Genomic DNA, 15,871 nt, shown 5'->3' with positions numbered 1-15,871 from the left:
TCTTGCAGGGACCTTCCTTAACAATGTGAGAAGTGGATCACACAAGCATACTGTGGATTTCTTGTCTGTACATACCACTTGATTGTCTGTCTTCTTCTCATCAACCCTTAGGAGAGAGAAAGATCAAACAAAAATTGTTGTCTCGTTGGCTCTGTCCCAGAGCCATCTGAATTTTATGAGTCCATTTGGAGAAACTACCTGGACTGTTAGAAATGAAGCAGCTCAGACTGCATCTCTGATCAGCAGAACTCTTTGTGTGGAGTACAGAAATCAAGTTGTCTTAAGTCAAACCATATTCACGTTGCACTGATTGTTGTAACTCTACTGCTGGTACCACTCCAGGCTTCGCTAAGACTTTCCAAGACAGTAGTTTCTCATGTAACTTGAATGTTTTCAACTGGTGTTTGAATATTTCTATTCAATCTGTTGTGGCTGTGCAAAGTCAAAGGGGTTTACTTTTTCCTGCTAAATTAATGGTGAGTTTTGAAGCTTCACTTCCAAGTGGGATCCGTGCTATGGCAGCAACCTACAGGCTTATGGTCACAACTGTGAACTGCTACAGCAGCGTGGTGATAGAACAGCACTTTCAGCACACAGTGCATTACTGCACAGGGTCTTGCCAGGTGTTTAAGCAAGGAGTTGCATGTATAGTTGCGCACCACAGTGTGTGTGCAGAACTCAGTGTTCAGGATGCCAACCTAGACAACAAAATTCCAGTTTCTGAAAATGGGCTTGCCTTGCCTGGGAATGAGGACTATCAGCAAATACTCCTAAATAATCCAAGAATCAAAAAGGGCTCTTCAGTGCAAGCTTCCAGCAGTTTAAAAGACATTACTGGTGAGGCAATAAATCTCGCCAGTGGTAAAATAAAGGAATTCTCATTTGAGAAGCTCAGAAGCTCTTCCAATCATGTGGCCTACAGAAAGGGGAGGAAAGTTCGATCCGAATCATTCAGCAGACGATCATTCGATTTTGACATGATTTATGGGCACTTCAGCAATGATGAGAACTCTCCTCCGTGTGGCTTTTCACAGAGTCCCTCACCTGTGGAGAAATGGCAGGAGAGCAATGATGCTCCAGAAGTCAGTATGAATCCCATGGTTCCCTTCTCACCTCATCCCTTCTCTGAAGAAAACTTCATCACCCAAATTCTGGAGAAGCACAAGCTGGATGGTTCTTCTGGTGGAGATATTAAAGTGTGCTTAGACATCTTGCTCAAGTGCTCAGAGGATCTGAAAAAGTGCACTGACATAATAAAGCACTGCATCAAAAAGAAATCAGCAGGCAGTGTTAGTGGAGGGAATAGCAGCGATCCTCTGGCTAGTTCAGAGATGATATACATGAATCTGATGAGGAGATTTTCTTCATATCTGAAAAAGCTACCCTTTGAGTTCAAGCCACTTGGGCACAAGGAGGCAAGTGATCTTGGAGAATTAGTGAACTGTTTTCATGGCTTGCAGCAAACTCCCTTTTCCCCAATATTTGGAGATGAGCAGCCACCTAGGTATGAAGATATTGTTCAGCTTCCATCCTCAAATGCAGTTCCAGTCAGACAACCAGGTGATCAGTGTGAGGTGACAAGCACCTCTCAGTCCATCCCAACAAGCACTGTGAGCTTTACCTCAAACTCCATTTGCAGCGTCTCACAGGAGAACGGTGTGAGAGCTGTGAAAGATGCTTGTGTTCTACCTCAGTTACCAGCCACGAGCCCTTCCGACTGCACATCTTCCACTGAGGTTCTCTATATTGAGGAAGAGTCAGATGGGGAAAGGGTATTAGAGAAAACAAAGAAGGCAAAGGAGAAAGGGGACTGGGAGAGTTTAAAGCATAGCTACCAGCTCTCCGGTTCTTCAGATGTGACTGCTGATGTTAAAGCAGAACCTACCAGAGTAGGAGGTGAACTTTCCCACGCTTCTGAAAAAAGCAATCTTTTAAAACCTGTTTCGGACTCTGTATTGCGTGGTTCTCAAGCTGGTGTCTCCAAAGGAGAACAGACGTGCAGGATAGACAAGGATGAGATAGATAAACTGCTGCTGGATTTGGAGCACTTCTCACAGAAAATGGAGAGTACTTTTAGGGAGCCCCCTCCAAAGGAGAGTGAACCTGCCCGTTTGCAGGTGTTTGGCTGGCAGGGTAGGCCGGTACTACCCGCGGCTCTTGAACCCAAAAGTAAACCCGTTGACCCCACTTCCCCTTTGTCAAAAATCATGGAAACCAATGGTCATAAAATGGAAGAAGATGACAGAGCCCTTTTACTGCGTATCTTGGAAAGCATCGAGGACTTTGCCCAGGAACTGGTGGAATTCCAGACAGGCAAGGGAAGCTTGTCCAAGGAGAAAGAAGTGATGCAAATTCTTCAGGAAACATTATCAACTCCTTCACAGTCCTTCCTCGCAGGGCAAAAAAGCTTTGCTGGGGCTGCCTCCAGAGACTCTGTTCCAGCTCTGATTCAGCAAGCACCAGAAGTAATTAAGGTAAGAGGATGAAGCCTTTGACTAGATAATAAAACAAATGTGGAAAGAATGTTATGAGTGCTAAGCAATTCTTTCAGTGCTGCAGTGTGGAATAATGTACTCAACCTGGCAGTAGTATTGATGCTAAAACAAAAAAGGAAACAAACAAACTGAGCAAACAAAATGGGCCTTGACATGCAGTTTCACCTTTCACCTTGTCCTTTTCCTGCTGGTGCTCTTGTTGGCTGAATTTGCTTGTACTAAAATGGGTCCTATACAACAGAAGGGGTGAGGCAGTGTTTCAGCTTACTGCTTTATTCCTGGGAGCAGGCACTGAATTGGCTCTCACCAGTTCAGTGAGAACTGGATGCTCCACCTTGCCCTTTCCCATCTCAGTGTAACAGCTTTCTTTGTACTGCTTATCAGTGGCTCCTAAAGAAAGATCCTCTGTGGTACAACAATGAAATCTAAGAAGACTTATTTATTTCCCTTCCTGTATCCTTAGTGCACAGAGTCATTATGGACTCCACACTGTGCATTTCTCAAACAAGAAGCAGGTTTTTTCAGGAGAAGGGTCTGGTTGGAAACCTGCTTTAGGGGGAAGTCAAAGCTGTCCATCCAGCCCTGTGTACTTCCATTTGAAAACAAGTGCCACACTTCCAAAGCAATGCAGTAACAAGGTCCCACATGGACAGAAAATACAGAGAGCTTCACTTCCCAAAATCCACTTTCCATTTATGTACTTGAGAAGGCATCCAGATTATCAGTGAACTCTCTGAGCTCTTCCCAGCTGGAGCGTGATTTGCATGTCTTCAGAATGTTTTGATTTTCTGCGAAAACAAGTACTTGGTGCAGTTCTGAAAGGGGTGGGATGGAGGGAAGGATTTATCTCCCTACATGACGTGATTGAGATTTTTTTTTTTTCTTATTTTTAAGACTAGATGCTCTTAGTGTTTCTGATTTTTCTCAGTGCATCCTTACTTATGGTTATGAAAGCCATGTTAATGGCTGACCTTGGATATCTCCAGCAAGCCAGAAGGGATTCTTCCTCAAAGAGTTGAGCTAAGCAGCTTTAAGTGCTCTGAAGTAATCTTTTAATAACTATAGCTGCTTTATATATTTACAAGATTGGTTTTTAACTTGTGAACTTCAGACAAAAATTGATCAAGTGTGATGCTGCATTTTGCAGCTTCTTTTCTACAATACCTGAGAACTTGGATACTCTTAGGCTGTCAAATGACTTTTATCAGCTGGTTCCCTACTGGTTTGTTTTCCTCATTATCCCCATGGTTTATGTGCTTGCTCCTAGCCTGACTTTGCAGGCATATGACATGTACCAGTATTGCAGGAGCTCCTCTTGCTTACTACAGCTTTGTGCATGTGCCCAGCACCAAAACTCACAGATGAAAATAAATGTCTTGGGAAAGCAGAGAAGGCTTGGAGGGACTGTGCTGCGCAGTGTAGCTGGTGCCCTTCAGAGTGGGTTAGCCCTTAGTGGAGTGGACAGAAGTCACTTGATCTGCTGGGTAAACCAGCCATGGCTTGCTGTCAGGTTTGGTGGTGTTTATGGGAATGTTTTGTGCTCATCACCTCAGCTGTAGGTGTAGCATCTAGGGTGTATATGAGTCTCCTTGGTTAACTCTGAATCTGATTGGAGAATTTCTCTGAATTTCTGAAGTGTTTGTTGTATTTTCTTAGGGCTCATAAGCTACTATCAAATAATTGTACAGCACTTATACGTTTATACAAAAGAGAACAAACAAAAAACCTACCAGATCTAACCTTGATGAAAATGTGGTGCAGTTTTCATTTCTCATGCTTGTGGCCGTTCCAGTATCCCTTGAGCTGTGTGGGAGGAAAGGTGAAGCCCCTTCACATCAGGCTGTCTGCTGGCTCAGACTGGCCTATCTATGTTGAAATCTGTGCCAGCTTACATCAGCAACAGATTTTTCCCTTTATTGTAAGAGCCAGTTATATTCATCCACACAGAACAATAGAATTACTTGCCTCCTCAATTTCAAAATCAAAATATTTATAAATGAGGAAATGAATACTCAAGGAGTCCACCAATTTTTCAGAGCACATAATGAGCACATCATGCTTCTTATAGGCAGTGCAGGAAGCTTTGCATGCTTCCAGGCTGTTTGACATTTCCCAATCTGAGATCCAGTTTTCCGCTGCTTATCTCTGGACTATTTAGTTTAAAATTTCCTGTTCTGTGTGTCTGCTGTAAGCTGATCTTTCTTCTAAAATGATTTTTGAAAGACAGATTTTCTCTCAGGCAGGAGAGCAGTAAGGAGCAGAGATTGGCTGGGCTGACAGGTGTGAGGGGAATCCAGAAACAGGGAATAGGAGAGAAGTAGGAAATGGGCTGTAGAAATCATCTGATCTACAGATGTGATGACTGATAGATTTTTCTGTGGGGGGAAGTAAAGAGTTCTGCCTTTTGTTTAAAATGTCTTCTGCAGAGTTCTTGGAAAAGTCAAGGGTAGGTGATTTTTGACCTTAACCTTTCTGTGTCCTTGCTCTGCAACCTGTGCAGAATGGATGATTTGATGAAGCATTTAAGTTTGGTTAATGAATGCTTGCAAAGTGCTTAGCGCTCGAATGAAGGTACCCAAGAAAGTCATTGCGAACCTTACATGTGCATTCTGCCTTCAGGACCAAGTTTTGGAAGTGCAGGGCTGTGCTCCAATTCCTGCTTATGCATTCTGTATTAAGAGCTGCTGGGTGAAGTTTGTGAGTAGTCTTGAGAGCAGAATCCAGGACAGGAGTTTGATGCCAGAAGAGGCTGCCTCTTTACGTCCTGCCTCGTATCAAAAGCCTACTCATGGTGCAGTGAGCGAGAGAGAGTGGTCCTGCCTCCTGGTTCTCTTCCTCATTCCTCCACTTCCACATTGCATGGCTTTGAACTTCCTTTTTACTTACCCTGATGCTTATATGCAAACTTAATATTTTAGACTTGTTTTCTGCTAAATCAGTAGTTAGAAATTAGCTACGTTGAAGTCCAGTGGGTGGTACAGCTGTCTGTGGTCAGGGAGAAGTGGGCCTTGAAGCAGAAAGCTTGCAGCTTACAGGGCTTTGATGTTAAATAATCATATTTTCTCCAAATGCATTTGTAATATACTGGAAAACTTTCTGTAATCAGATTTCCTCTATGCATGTTATGAATTGTTTGGATCAGATGTTGCGATATCACTCAATTATCTGCGCTCTATTCAAACATCAATTATTCATGCTTTCTAATCCCAAACAGTAAGAAAGGACATTTTGATTGTTTGATAATAGTAATTGGAATAAAGGAAAATAGTAAAGATTCTTAAAGTATCTTAGAATCAAAAAATGACAAGAAAATTAGATGAATTTAAAGAATGTAAAGAATCGATATTAAGGAGACGTTCCTGGCAGGTGGGCTAATTTTGTGCTCATGGCAGATGCAGATTCTTCTTGCAGTGAGTTGGTTTGTCTTAAAACAGACATCTGAAGGTAGTTGGTGCAAAGCCTCGTTGTGATACACGTTGAATTTTTCATACTCTTTGACACTAAAACCAATAAGAAGTTATGCTGCTGCTGCTGCAGAAGTTTAATCTGCATTTGGAGCTGGTGCCCTTTTCAGCTATACAGGATGCACTGAGTTTTTTGCAGCCAAACTCTGCTGCAGCTAAATCCTGTGATGATTGAATCATGTGAATTTTTCAGAACCAAGCCTCCAGCTTTAGGCACAGATGGGATTCTTTCCGTGTTCTGATGGCTAATGAAGGCACAATACAACATCTGTCACCTTCGTGCTTTAAATTGGGTCACTTAAAGCAGAGGAATTTCCAAATTCGCCCGCATTTTGTTCAGCCGATAAGTAACCTGCTGAGACACTTTCCTACTGCAGACTGTGAAACTGTTGATACACCATCCTTTTGCTTCCACTTTCTCATCGTGCTGTATGTTTCTGTCTTTATTAATACCCTCCTTTTGCGCTTTGAGGGTAAGAGGTACCATACTGGGAACCTGCTATTTTGCAGAAGTCTGGAGTTCAGATTCTTCAAGCTTCAGCTCCACTTTGCTTTTCTTTTTCCATGCTATAAGGGTGGTAGTGTAACTCTTTGGAAGATGAACTGGTTGATTTGTGAATGGGAAATTCGAAGAAGTAGTGAGTGGTTGTTAGATTAGCATGTCTTTTCTGTGCATACGTCTTTTAAAGCACAGTGTAGCTGGTCTGGATGCAGCTGTAGTGATAAGAGGTTCCTTGGGGCTGCATTTCCTCTGCAATGCAGGGTGAGAGTTCAATGGAAGATGAAGTAAGTACAGTTGCCACAGATGACTGGACCTAAATCTGCTGACATGCTGCTATATGAGATGTGCAGGGCTCCAAGTACAGGGAAGCCTCTTGTGCTCTTTGGGCATTGCCTTAATGTTTAGAAAAAATTGTTCGAGCAAGAAAATAGTGTTCCAATACTCCTGCATACAGATGCGTGTGCTTTTTACTTAACTGCAATTCCACTTCAAACTTTCCTGTCTTCCGTTATCTTTTTTAGGACTCTTCTCATTTCTTTCCTTGTCTTGCCCCTCTGTTAGGCTGCACCTCGATTTGCAAGGCACATGGCAAGCTCAGCTGATGACACTGTGATAACCTTGTGGTTGTCTGGACCTGTGTCCATGCATTATACACCTGGACTTTGGAGCTGAGGAGTGCTCCCAGGCTGCGCAACTTAGACATACCTTCAGTGACCTAACAGGACCTCATGTGCTCTATTCTTGTTCAAATATTCTTTCCCAAAGAACTGAATTCCACAGCCTAGGCTTTTACCTTGTGCTGTTGAATGAGGAAAAACAGGAGGGAAAAACAAAAAACATCTTGGGACTTTTTCTACACAGTTATGAAGACATAAAAAAAAAAAAAAAAAAGATGCTTTGTTTGTGTGTTTGCTGAGGCCATTTCAGAGGAAAAAAAATAAATAAAGGTCTTTATTAAATAGCTTAGGTGAGTAAGGACAAACCTGTGATGATGAGATCTTCCTTATGGACAGGTTGTTTCTGTGTCTATCTGTAGATCAAAGCTGGCGATGCTGTTTATGAATTATCCTTGGGCCTTCTGCAGGAGGCGCAGAACATCAGAGCCGCATGTGGTCCATTAAAAGCTCTCTTTTAGTGAGGCTCAGGGACTCTTTTCCATTTCAGATATAGTGTTTTATTCAAAGCAGCCTGGTTGGCTGGAAATTAGATGATATCTCCATTACTGTGCTCAGAAAGCAAACTGGCAAGTAGCTAGAACTTTTCAAGTCACATATGAGAAGCAGGTTATGGGACTGTGTGTTTGTTCGTCATGTGCAGGAAGAACCGGATTTTTGTTCAGCCTTTGCTCAGTGCTGTTGTAGGAGTGGGAGAACACACTTGGAATGAGCTTGCTCAGAGTCCTGTAGAAAAAGAGTAGACCATCTACTGAGAATTGCTTTGCAAAGGTTTGGGGATCAGCCTTTGCCTTGTGAGAGCTGTGGGAAAAGTGAATGAAAAGTGTGGTACGTTTTGGTGTCTTTGTAGAACAACTTTGATAGAACTGTGGAGTATCTTGGGTTGGAAAGGAACTAGAAGGGTCACTGAGTCCAACTCCTGCCTCCACAATTTTATTCAGATGTCTGAGCTTATTATCTGGGATCAGCCCTGTGTGCCTGTTTGGTGTTAAAGAAAGCAGATGATTCGCTTTTTCCAAGGAAAAGGGAAAAACTGATGTTTCCTGAAAATTACAGCCTTTGATTTAGCATGGAACTAATGGTGTCCTGCTTCATCACCTCAAACCACTAACACTGTGTGCATGGCTCTTGGCTGAGACCGTGTGGTTTAACTCTAGCTGAGTCTGACTGATGTCAGTTTGCACCTCGGGTTTCAGTGCTGAAGCACGTAAAGTAAGAACTATTGGGGAAGATGGTATATTTAGCCACTTCTGCAGCCTGTCTAATTTTAGCCCTCTTGGTAGTGGTGGTGGGTGCTTCCTTTCCCATATTACCCCTGGCCTATTACAAGCCAAGGACAGATTGTCTGTCATGTAGCCAGTAGGGAAATAGATTCTGTTATAGATCATGTTTCTCAATTAAAGTATTACAGGGCAGAAGATCCTGGTGGTACTGAAAGATACTTTGTATATCAGTTAAAAAACGAAGGCCTGGCTCCAGGAGTGAGACCCAATCTTTAGATGCTCTCCTTGTGAAGAGGGAGAAGACTTGGTATGCTTCTACATGAAGCCATTTGCCATTCTTTGCCTGTAAAAATCAAAGCCAAGAAAGCAACCTACTGGTTTTGACGTGGTCTCCTACCGAGTCCCTGTGCCTCTTCTGGACAGTGCAGCATCTGCTTAGAGCTGACCAGGATGATGATCAAGGAGAGTTCTCTGCGGAGGGACCCAGACTTGGGAGGGGAGCTGGCCTTGCTTGCCAAGGGCTGTGACTTTGTTCTCCCATCTCGGTTCAAGAAGAGGCTGAAGTCATTCCAGCAGGCCCAGGTTTGATTGCTTGGCGTTTCTTTCACTTTTTCTGTTGCTTTGTATTTTTTTTATTGGATTAGAGAATCAAACTGCGTCCCCTCTAGGCGTGTCTATTTGCAGAAAGGTATTTGCAGCTAGATACCAGCAGGTTTAAAAATAAACCTTCCAGGCTTACAGTGTGGAGTTAAATTCTCTTTGTAAACAAGGGAAAAAAAAATTAACAGCAAGGGCAGTGGTTTAATAGGGAGCAGTAGTGCAAGTCTATTAAATCTTTTTTACCTTTTGTTAATTAATTAATTTATTTATTTATTAAGAAAATCCTATTTGTGTGGTTGCTCCGATTGTGTCGTGTTGCACGTGGAATGGCCACAGCTTTCTGCTGCAGTCACAGGGCTGCACTTCTCTGCTACTCAGGTTTGCGTGCAGATCTGCTTGCTTGATTTTGGTGAAGATTTTACCATCCCAGAGTGCTTAATTGGGCTCTTCCCTAGTCTCTGTGGGCTGTGGCTGAAGGCGATATAGCCACAGAAATGAAAATTGCACTCAAGATATGTTGCTTGGTAAACCCCATCTTCTATACTTGTGTTCTGGGACAGCCAGAAAAGACTGGAGCAATTTGTGCTATGCCACCAGGTCAGCGTGTAGCCACTCCGCTTTCATAGTGAGGTGTGCTGGAATCTGCCCACTTAGGGCTGCATCCCTGTTAAAATAGTGACCCAGTGACAATATTAAAAGTTGAAATTATCATGGTGTGGCTGTTTCCTAATGAACAGCTATTAAAATAGTTCCAGGGTCTATTGCAGCATGAGGTACATTTTTTTTTCGTGATTTCTGGTGACAGGTTAAAGCACGTGTATAAGGTTAATCTCTGGAACATGTTTTTTGCTCCCTAGGGGAGAATTGTATGAAGTAATGATGTGTAGTAATGGTTTGGGCGGAGACCGTGAGCAATTTAGAAGACTAATGAGAACCATGCAGTGCAGCTAAGAATGTTCCACTCTCCAGCACTGTCTGAGTTGTGTTTATCTGACCACCTAAGGATATGATTAGGGTGTGGTTTTCAGGGAGGAGAGATCAGATCTCCAAGTAGACCAAGTGGAAAAGTTGGTGCGCCTTTGGAAGGTGAGTCCTGTCCAGGCTGGGCGCAGTGAGGTTGGCTGCTTTGGGGCTGCAGATCCAAGGCAGGCGAGTTGATGCAGTGGGCAGCTGCAGCTGGAAGGAGATGGGCTTCCTCCTCTCTTTTACAAGTGCTTGCTCCCTTTTGCATCCTTCTCACCATGTCACTGGTCTCACTAAGTCTGTTTTCTGCCTTTCTGAGCAGCTTAAATCAATCTGTAGAGGGGTCTGGCAAGGTTGGTAAGCAGCAGCAACATCTGTTCAGGAGTGGAAGGCAGAGATGGGAATTCTCCCTCTTGGCTGCAGAGAGATGTTAATTTTTGTGCCTTTCAGAGCTATACCTTGTGTTAGATTGGGTGTATGAGATGACCTAAGAGTGAGTAAGGGTAATTGGATTTGCTAAGTATGGGAAAAAGTGCTTGAGGGAAGAAATGTGGAAAGGCAGCAGTAGGGGCTGGAGGACAGTGACAGATGGCCATGTGTAGATGTTAGCAAGAAGGGCTGGGGATGGAAATGGGTTCATTTATTTATTTATTTATTTATTATTTTATGGAAGGATCAGAGAGCCTTCTGTAGCAGTAATGGTAGGAAGAGGCCTCTGAAGGCCTCTAATTCAGCATCTCGCATGTAGGAGGATAGAAGGACTATCACTGACAGTAGATCACATCAGCACTGGCTTTTTATGAGTCTTGGAACCTCCTCAGGCATAGGGATTCCCCCCAGCCCTTTCAGTGGCCTCTTCCTGGCCGTATTACTCTCATTTAACTTGTGGTTCCTACTGTCCACCACTCCAGAACTGCAGCTTAAGGCTGTTACTTTTGTGCACCATGCATTGCTCCTACCACAGCCTGGTGCATCATTTGCTATATTTGCAGTCAGGCCATGCTGCAGGCTCCTGTTCAGCCTGGTGCACCCCACATCCTTTTCAGCAGAGCTGTTGCACAGCCAGGGGGTTCCCGGCTGGGGGTTACAGTGCCCAGCTGCAGAGCTTGGCACTTCTAGAGGCAGCTGGAGGTTTGCTGAGGTCTCCTGTGCCCGAGGTTCTGCCTTTTACCATGCTGACCTTCCTCATAGGTAGGTGTCATCTGTGCGCTGGGACAGAGGAGAGCTGCAGAGGGGGTTGTACTCCTGTTGTCCCTTTGAGTGCAAATATCTCCGATGGCCTTGTATCTTCCATGGAGCTTCCAGTATATCAGTCACAGGAAGAGCAGTGTAATATCTGTAGGCACATTAGCAGCGGAGGCGTGAGATCTGTACTTTCAGAACTCAGCTGGATAAGGCCATTAGGAACTTGATCTAGGCTTAGAGTTGGGCTTGTGTCCCTTCCCACCTACGTTCTTTATGGATCTGTGTTACACAGAGTTTGTTTTCATTTGTTTTGCCGCAATGGGACTCTGCTTCTGCTGGTGAGTTTACAGTTTGCAGCAGAAAATACAGATCTGTCCAGAAATGCAGTTTATCATTGCTTCTCCATGATGCTGGCACTCATATGCATAAGAACCTTTTGTGGTTTGTTTTTTTTTGTTTTGTTTTGTTTTCATTTCCTTTGAGATGGGAAAGAGGCAGCAGGAGGATATAATTATGGGAAAGGAGTTCAGGAAAAGAAGGGAAAGTCTTGGGCTGTTGATGCAAATCGGCTCTGGAGAACTGATTATCTCTGAGGATGGCCTGCGTCCAGTTATCATCAGACTTCAGTAAGACAGGAACAGTAAAAAGGAAAGGAGACATTAAGTCAGCATTGTGGACTGCAAGTAACCAGGCTGAGTCACTGTACCCTAGGAAAGGGTCGGAGGATCATATTTGGAAGGAAACAAATAACTGGTAAATTCAAAGACCCTGGTGGGGATTAAAGGCCAGGAGAAAAGAACAGAAAATATGACAGCACTGAATGTGATACTGCTGCTCCCTGGGCTTGTCTGCTGCCTGAGAGACAGACTGTGATGGGAGAGCTTTTCTGCTTTGTTTGTGTAGCTACAGCGCGGCTGCTTTTCTGTCTGCTTTATTTATTGTGCCGATGTCACTGTTTTAGCCTGTCTGTAAATAAATGGTATGAATGGCAAGAGATGATACAGTGGATAGACAGATTTTACTTATAGGTAGTGTAAACCAGCCTACAAAGCAGTATTAAAAACATTTTTGGATGTTGCTTTCTTATATTAAAACAACAAAAAAAGGCAATTAGCTGTTGGTAGTGAAGATTTCTGTAGTGTTCGTAGTTGACTTCCTTAGCAGCCATTCTTGGAAATGCAACCCTCTTCTGGAGAAACGTTCTGCTGATCAGACAGCATTTTGGGTTAACTTCCTGCAGTAAGGATCTCTTTCCTTCCAAGGACATGCTGCAGAACTCCCCTCATATCGCTTCCTTTATTTTTTCCAGGAGCTGTTCGCAAATACTTGTCATTAACTCCCTGCTGTGTCCGTAGCAGTTGACATCTGGATACACCCATCCCAGAAGCATTTTCACACAGTGTTGGCTTTTTTTTTTTTTAGCAGGAAAAAAAAACAAACCCAAGATTATTGTCAGGAGCAGCATCTTGAGAGCTGCTTGCTGTTCGCTGTCCTTGTTGTTGCAGACAGCTCATTCCTTACGTGAAAAGAAGATGACAAAGTTAAAAAATGTTCTTTGTATTCATGCAGTAGAAGCTCCCAGAAGGAAGCAGTCAGTGAGCTCAGTGTCCACCTCGTGTGCCTTGGACTGAGCCGGAGTTACTGGCCGAGCCTTTCTGGGAGGATCAGCTGCAAACCTATGTCTGTACAGGTTTCCAACTTGGAGGCTTAGGAGCATTCCCTCTATGTGTCCTATAGATCCATGAACCCATCTAACCTCTGTGTTGCTTTGTGTCTGTGCATCAGAAAATTCATATTGATCCTGGGGGGTCTGGCTTGTGTCTTACATGAGCTAATGCCAAAGCTTGCTGCCTGAATTGCCCTGCTTCCAGAAAGCGGGGGTCACAGCAAATGCGCTGTGTTACGGGATGTTCAGCTGGAGTCCTGCTCTGTGTGCTATGGGATGTGTGCTACATAGAAGAGGAAGAAAATGACGCAGTGCTGTTATGGCAGCGTGCTCTGGGGATCTGCCTACAAAGAAGAAAATAGTGTTTTATTATTCACTTGTGCTATAAGGGAATTAATGTAAGGGAAGTGAAAAGTCTTCTGAAAGAACACTGCTTCTTTTTGTTCTGTGGACATTTTTGTTAAATTTAAGTTATTTCTTTTAAATCTTCGAAGTCCTGGCAACTAGGAGTGCATGTTTGCATCAGAGAGATTAATGAGCAATAAACCTGTTCCTGAGAAGTGGGTCTTCAAGACAAACCGGTGTTAAGTCCTATTATAGGAGTTGAGTGGCTGGAGATGGCACCCTGATGTCTGTTCCAGCTTTGTTGTGTATGAATGCGGCACTGTTAGAGAGCAGCATGGCTTTTCCCTCTGCTGGAATCTGGGCAGTGAAACAACCCTGAGTTGGGTTGTGGCCGGAAGCCTCCCCTATCTGGTCAGTGCAGACGGGGTGCAACAGGCTGCACAAACAAACAGTGCCGTGCCTGTGCCTTCCTGCTGCCCAGATCACTAGCTTGGTTTAGAAAGCAACTTCCGAAGTAGTTGGAGACCTCTTGTAAAGGGAGGAGAGGAAGACAAACTCCAGGTTAATGCAGAGCACGTAGAACTGTAGAGCAGTTGCAGTAGGAGAGTGTGCTTGGGCTGGCATATGTGTATCAGCACGTGTGTTCATGCTCCTGAAATGGGAACTTTTGGAAGAAGGAAGAGGTCCTTCCTATTTCAAAGGAAGCAGAGGAGTGAAGAGGAAGAGAATCTTTCCATCTATGATTTTTCCGGATCTCTGAGGAACAGATTATGAAGTGATTTAAAAACTGCAAAGAAAGTGGCTCAAGGAAGCTTTTACAATTCTTATTTCTTCAGCTCCCTGGAAGCAAACCTGTGGCAAGTTGGGTTGTTCAGTGTGTGTTCAGGGAAAGCTCCAAGTTTCTGGAAAATACTGAGGCTAAGAATTTAGTCAGTTCATCATAGACATTCTTTGGTATTTAGTAAACTTAGTCTTGGATACTATATCCAAAAACAATTTTGTTTTGAACTATTTAGAGTAAATAAACTGAAAGTTACAGCTGTATTTACTTGGCTATTTCCTTATTAGCCTCTTATCACATATGTTGTTACATTAATAATAGCTCTTACATTTGAACCGTTGTGCAATATGCAGTCCTGTTGCCTTTTCTCAATAGAGCATGTGTTCATGGGGGGGCAAGGAATGTTTTTTTAATCTCTGGAGATTTCAGTGTCTGAGTTCTGCTGCTTGTACTGGAATGTCTGCTTGTGGGGCAGAATGGCAATGCAGTGAGTGGCATAAGAAACAACTCGTGTTGCCCCTGTTCTGTGGTACTGCTGAACTGCGCAGTATCTTCTCTTGTCATTAAGCAGTGGTATAATCCACAGCTACAAACAAAATGCACTGAAACTATGTGGAAGCTGCCTTAGATGTAACATGTGTTGGACCGATGTTTGGTATTGCAACGATGCTTAAATTTATTGTTTAAGACAAACATTTTTATCCCTTCATTGGATGGTTTAATTTTTTTCATGCTGTTTAAAAACAAAAAGTATTTATTCACTGTATTTTCAGGTTCAAAGTAAGCAAGAGAAGAAACCTGGAACGTCATCCCCAGTCCCTTTGAACTCAGTGGTTAGCCCTTGTGCTCTGCCTGTGAATAAAGCCACCAGCAGTACCCCTTTGTCTGTAAACATTCCACGTTTCTACTTCCCCAAAGGACTTCCGAATGTCTGCACTAATCATGAAGAGATCATTGCCAGGATTGAAGAAGCCTTCGCAGAGTTTGAGGATGAGAAAGCCAACATCTGTGAAATGGGAAAAATTGCAAAGGTAACCTCTCTAGATTTCCTCCTTTCTTGGAAAGGGAGAAAGGCTGAAACTAAAGCTAATAAAATACCTTTTTCTTTCCCCATTTTTTAAGTGAAAAACAAACTGAAATTTTTTTGCTCTGATTTTTGTTGTTTTTTTTTTTCCCTTTTAGATTAAGAAAATAACTAAAAAATGAGTTCAGTTAAATTGTCCATGGGAGAAGATTGCTGTTTGTCGTGACTGATATCTGTGCTTTGCAAAATGGGTCTTCCAGGCTTTTTAGCAAATAAAAAATACATTTGTTTTTCTGTTTCTCCATGGTTATGTTTAGAAGATATGTAAATGTAAAGTGCCTCTGTGTCTTCACATAGTGCTGGTTACCTTCTCTGTGGCTAGCTGTCCAACTGATCTAGACATGATGATCTATGTACACTGCAGCAGCGTTGCTTGAGAAAGGAGTTTCCAACCTATGCCACCTTGGGCACAGCAGAAGAGGGAAGTGCTCAGTAAGCCCTACTTCACTTAGATGCATATGTTTAATATCCACAATGTCAGCAGACTTGGAGTTGCTAGTCTGCTAATGATTTCTTGGCTTCAGAGAACAAAACACAGCACTTGTGTGGGAGCACGCTGCAGATGGGCTGTTCTATTTTCCTCCTCTTCCATCGTGGTTTTTAGTAATGCTAATCTTAAGACTGGCAGTTGTCAGATGCACCTCATATGTTCAGCTTGTCCTGTGCATGAGTGCATCTGCGGCACTATAGATTGAGCAGTGATGTTCTGGCCAAGGGAGCACTTGTTTTCTAAGAGGGAAGCTTAGGTTTGTTTTTAGAGTGGTATGCTTGTAAGCCGTCTCTGAAAACAAACAAAATTTGTTAGCTTGACCAAAATAAGTTTTGAAACTGATTTTATGGCAAGACAGTTAACTGCTGGGAAAAGCAGGAGAGCTGCATAGAAGAGACT

The 15,871-nt window shown here is 43.2% G+C and overlaps 1 protein-coding gene across 5 annotated transcripts in view; it reads left to right on the top strand.

Moving 5' to 3' along the window:
- The window catches only part of PPP2R3A (protein phosphatase 2 regulatory subunit B''alpha), a 51,386-nt gene that overhangs the window by 10,315 nt on the left and 25,200 nt on the right, over window positions 1-15,871 (top strand). For all 5 annotated transcript variants that reach the window (XR_011904632.1, XM_072344221.1, XM_072344218.1 and 2 more), the window contains exons 2-3: window positions 9-2,474; window positions 14,672-14,929. Coding sequence is in view for 4 of the 5 variants with exons in the window: in XM_072344221.1 (XP_072200322.1) it covers window positions 474-2,474; window positions 14,672-14,929 (2,259 nt within the window). In the remaining variant the exon portion in view is untranslated. The remainder of the gene's footprint in view (window positions 1-8; window positions 2,475-14,671; window positions 14,930-15,871) is intronic.

The sequence above is a fragment of the Excalfactoria chinensis genome, chromosome 9 (genome assembly GCF_039878825.1).
Source record: "Excalfactoria chinensis isolate bCotChi1 chromosome 9, bCotChi1.hap2, whole genome shotgun sequence".
NCBI classification, from domain to species: domain Eukaryota; kingdom Metazoa; phylum Chordata; class Aves; order Galliformes; family Phasianidae; genus Excalfactoria; species Excalfactoria chinensis.
Note: the sequence above shows the minus strand (reverse complement) of the source record. Positions and strands in the feature narration are given on the sequence as shown.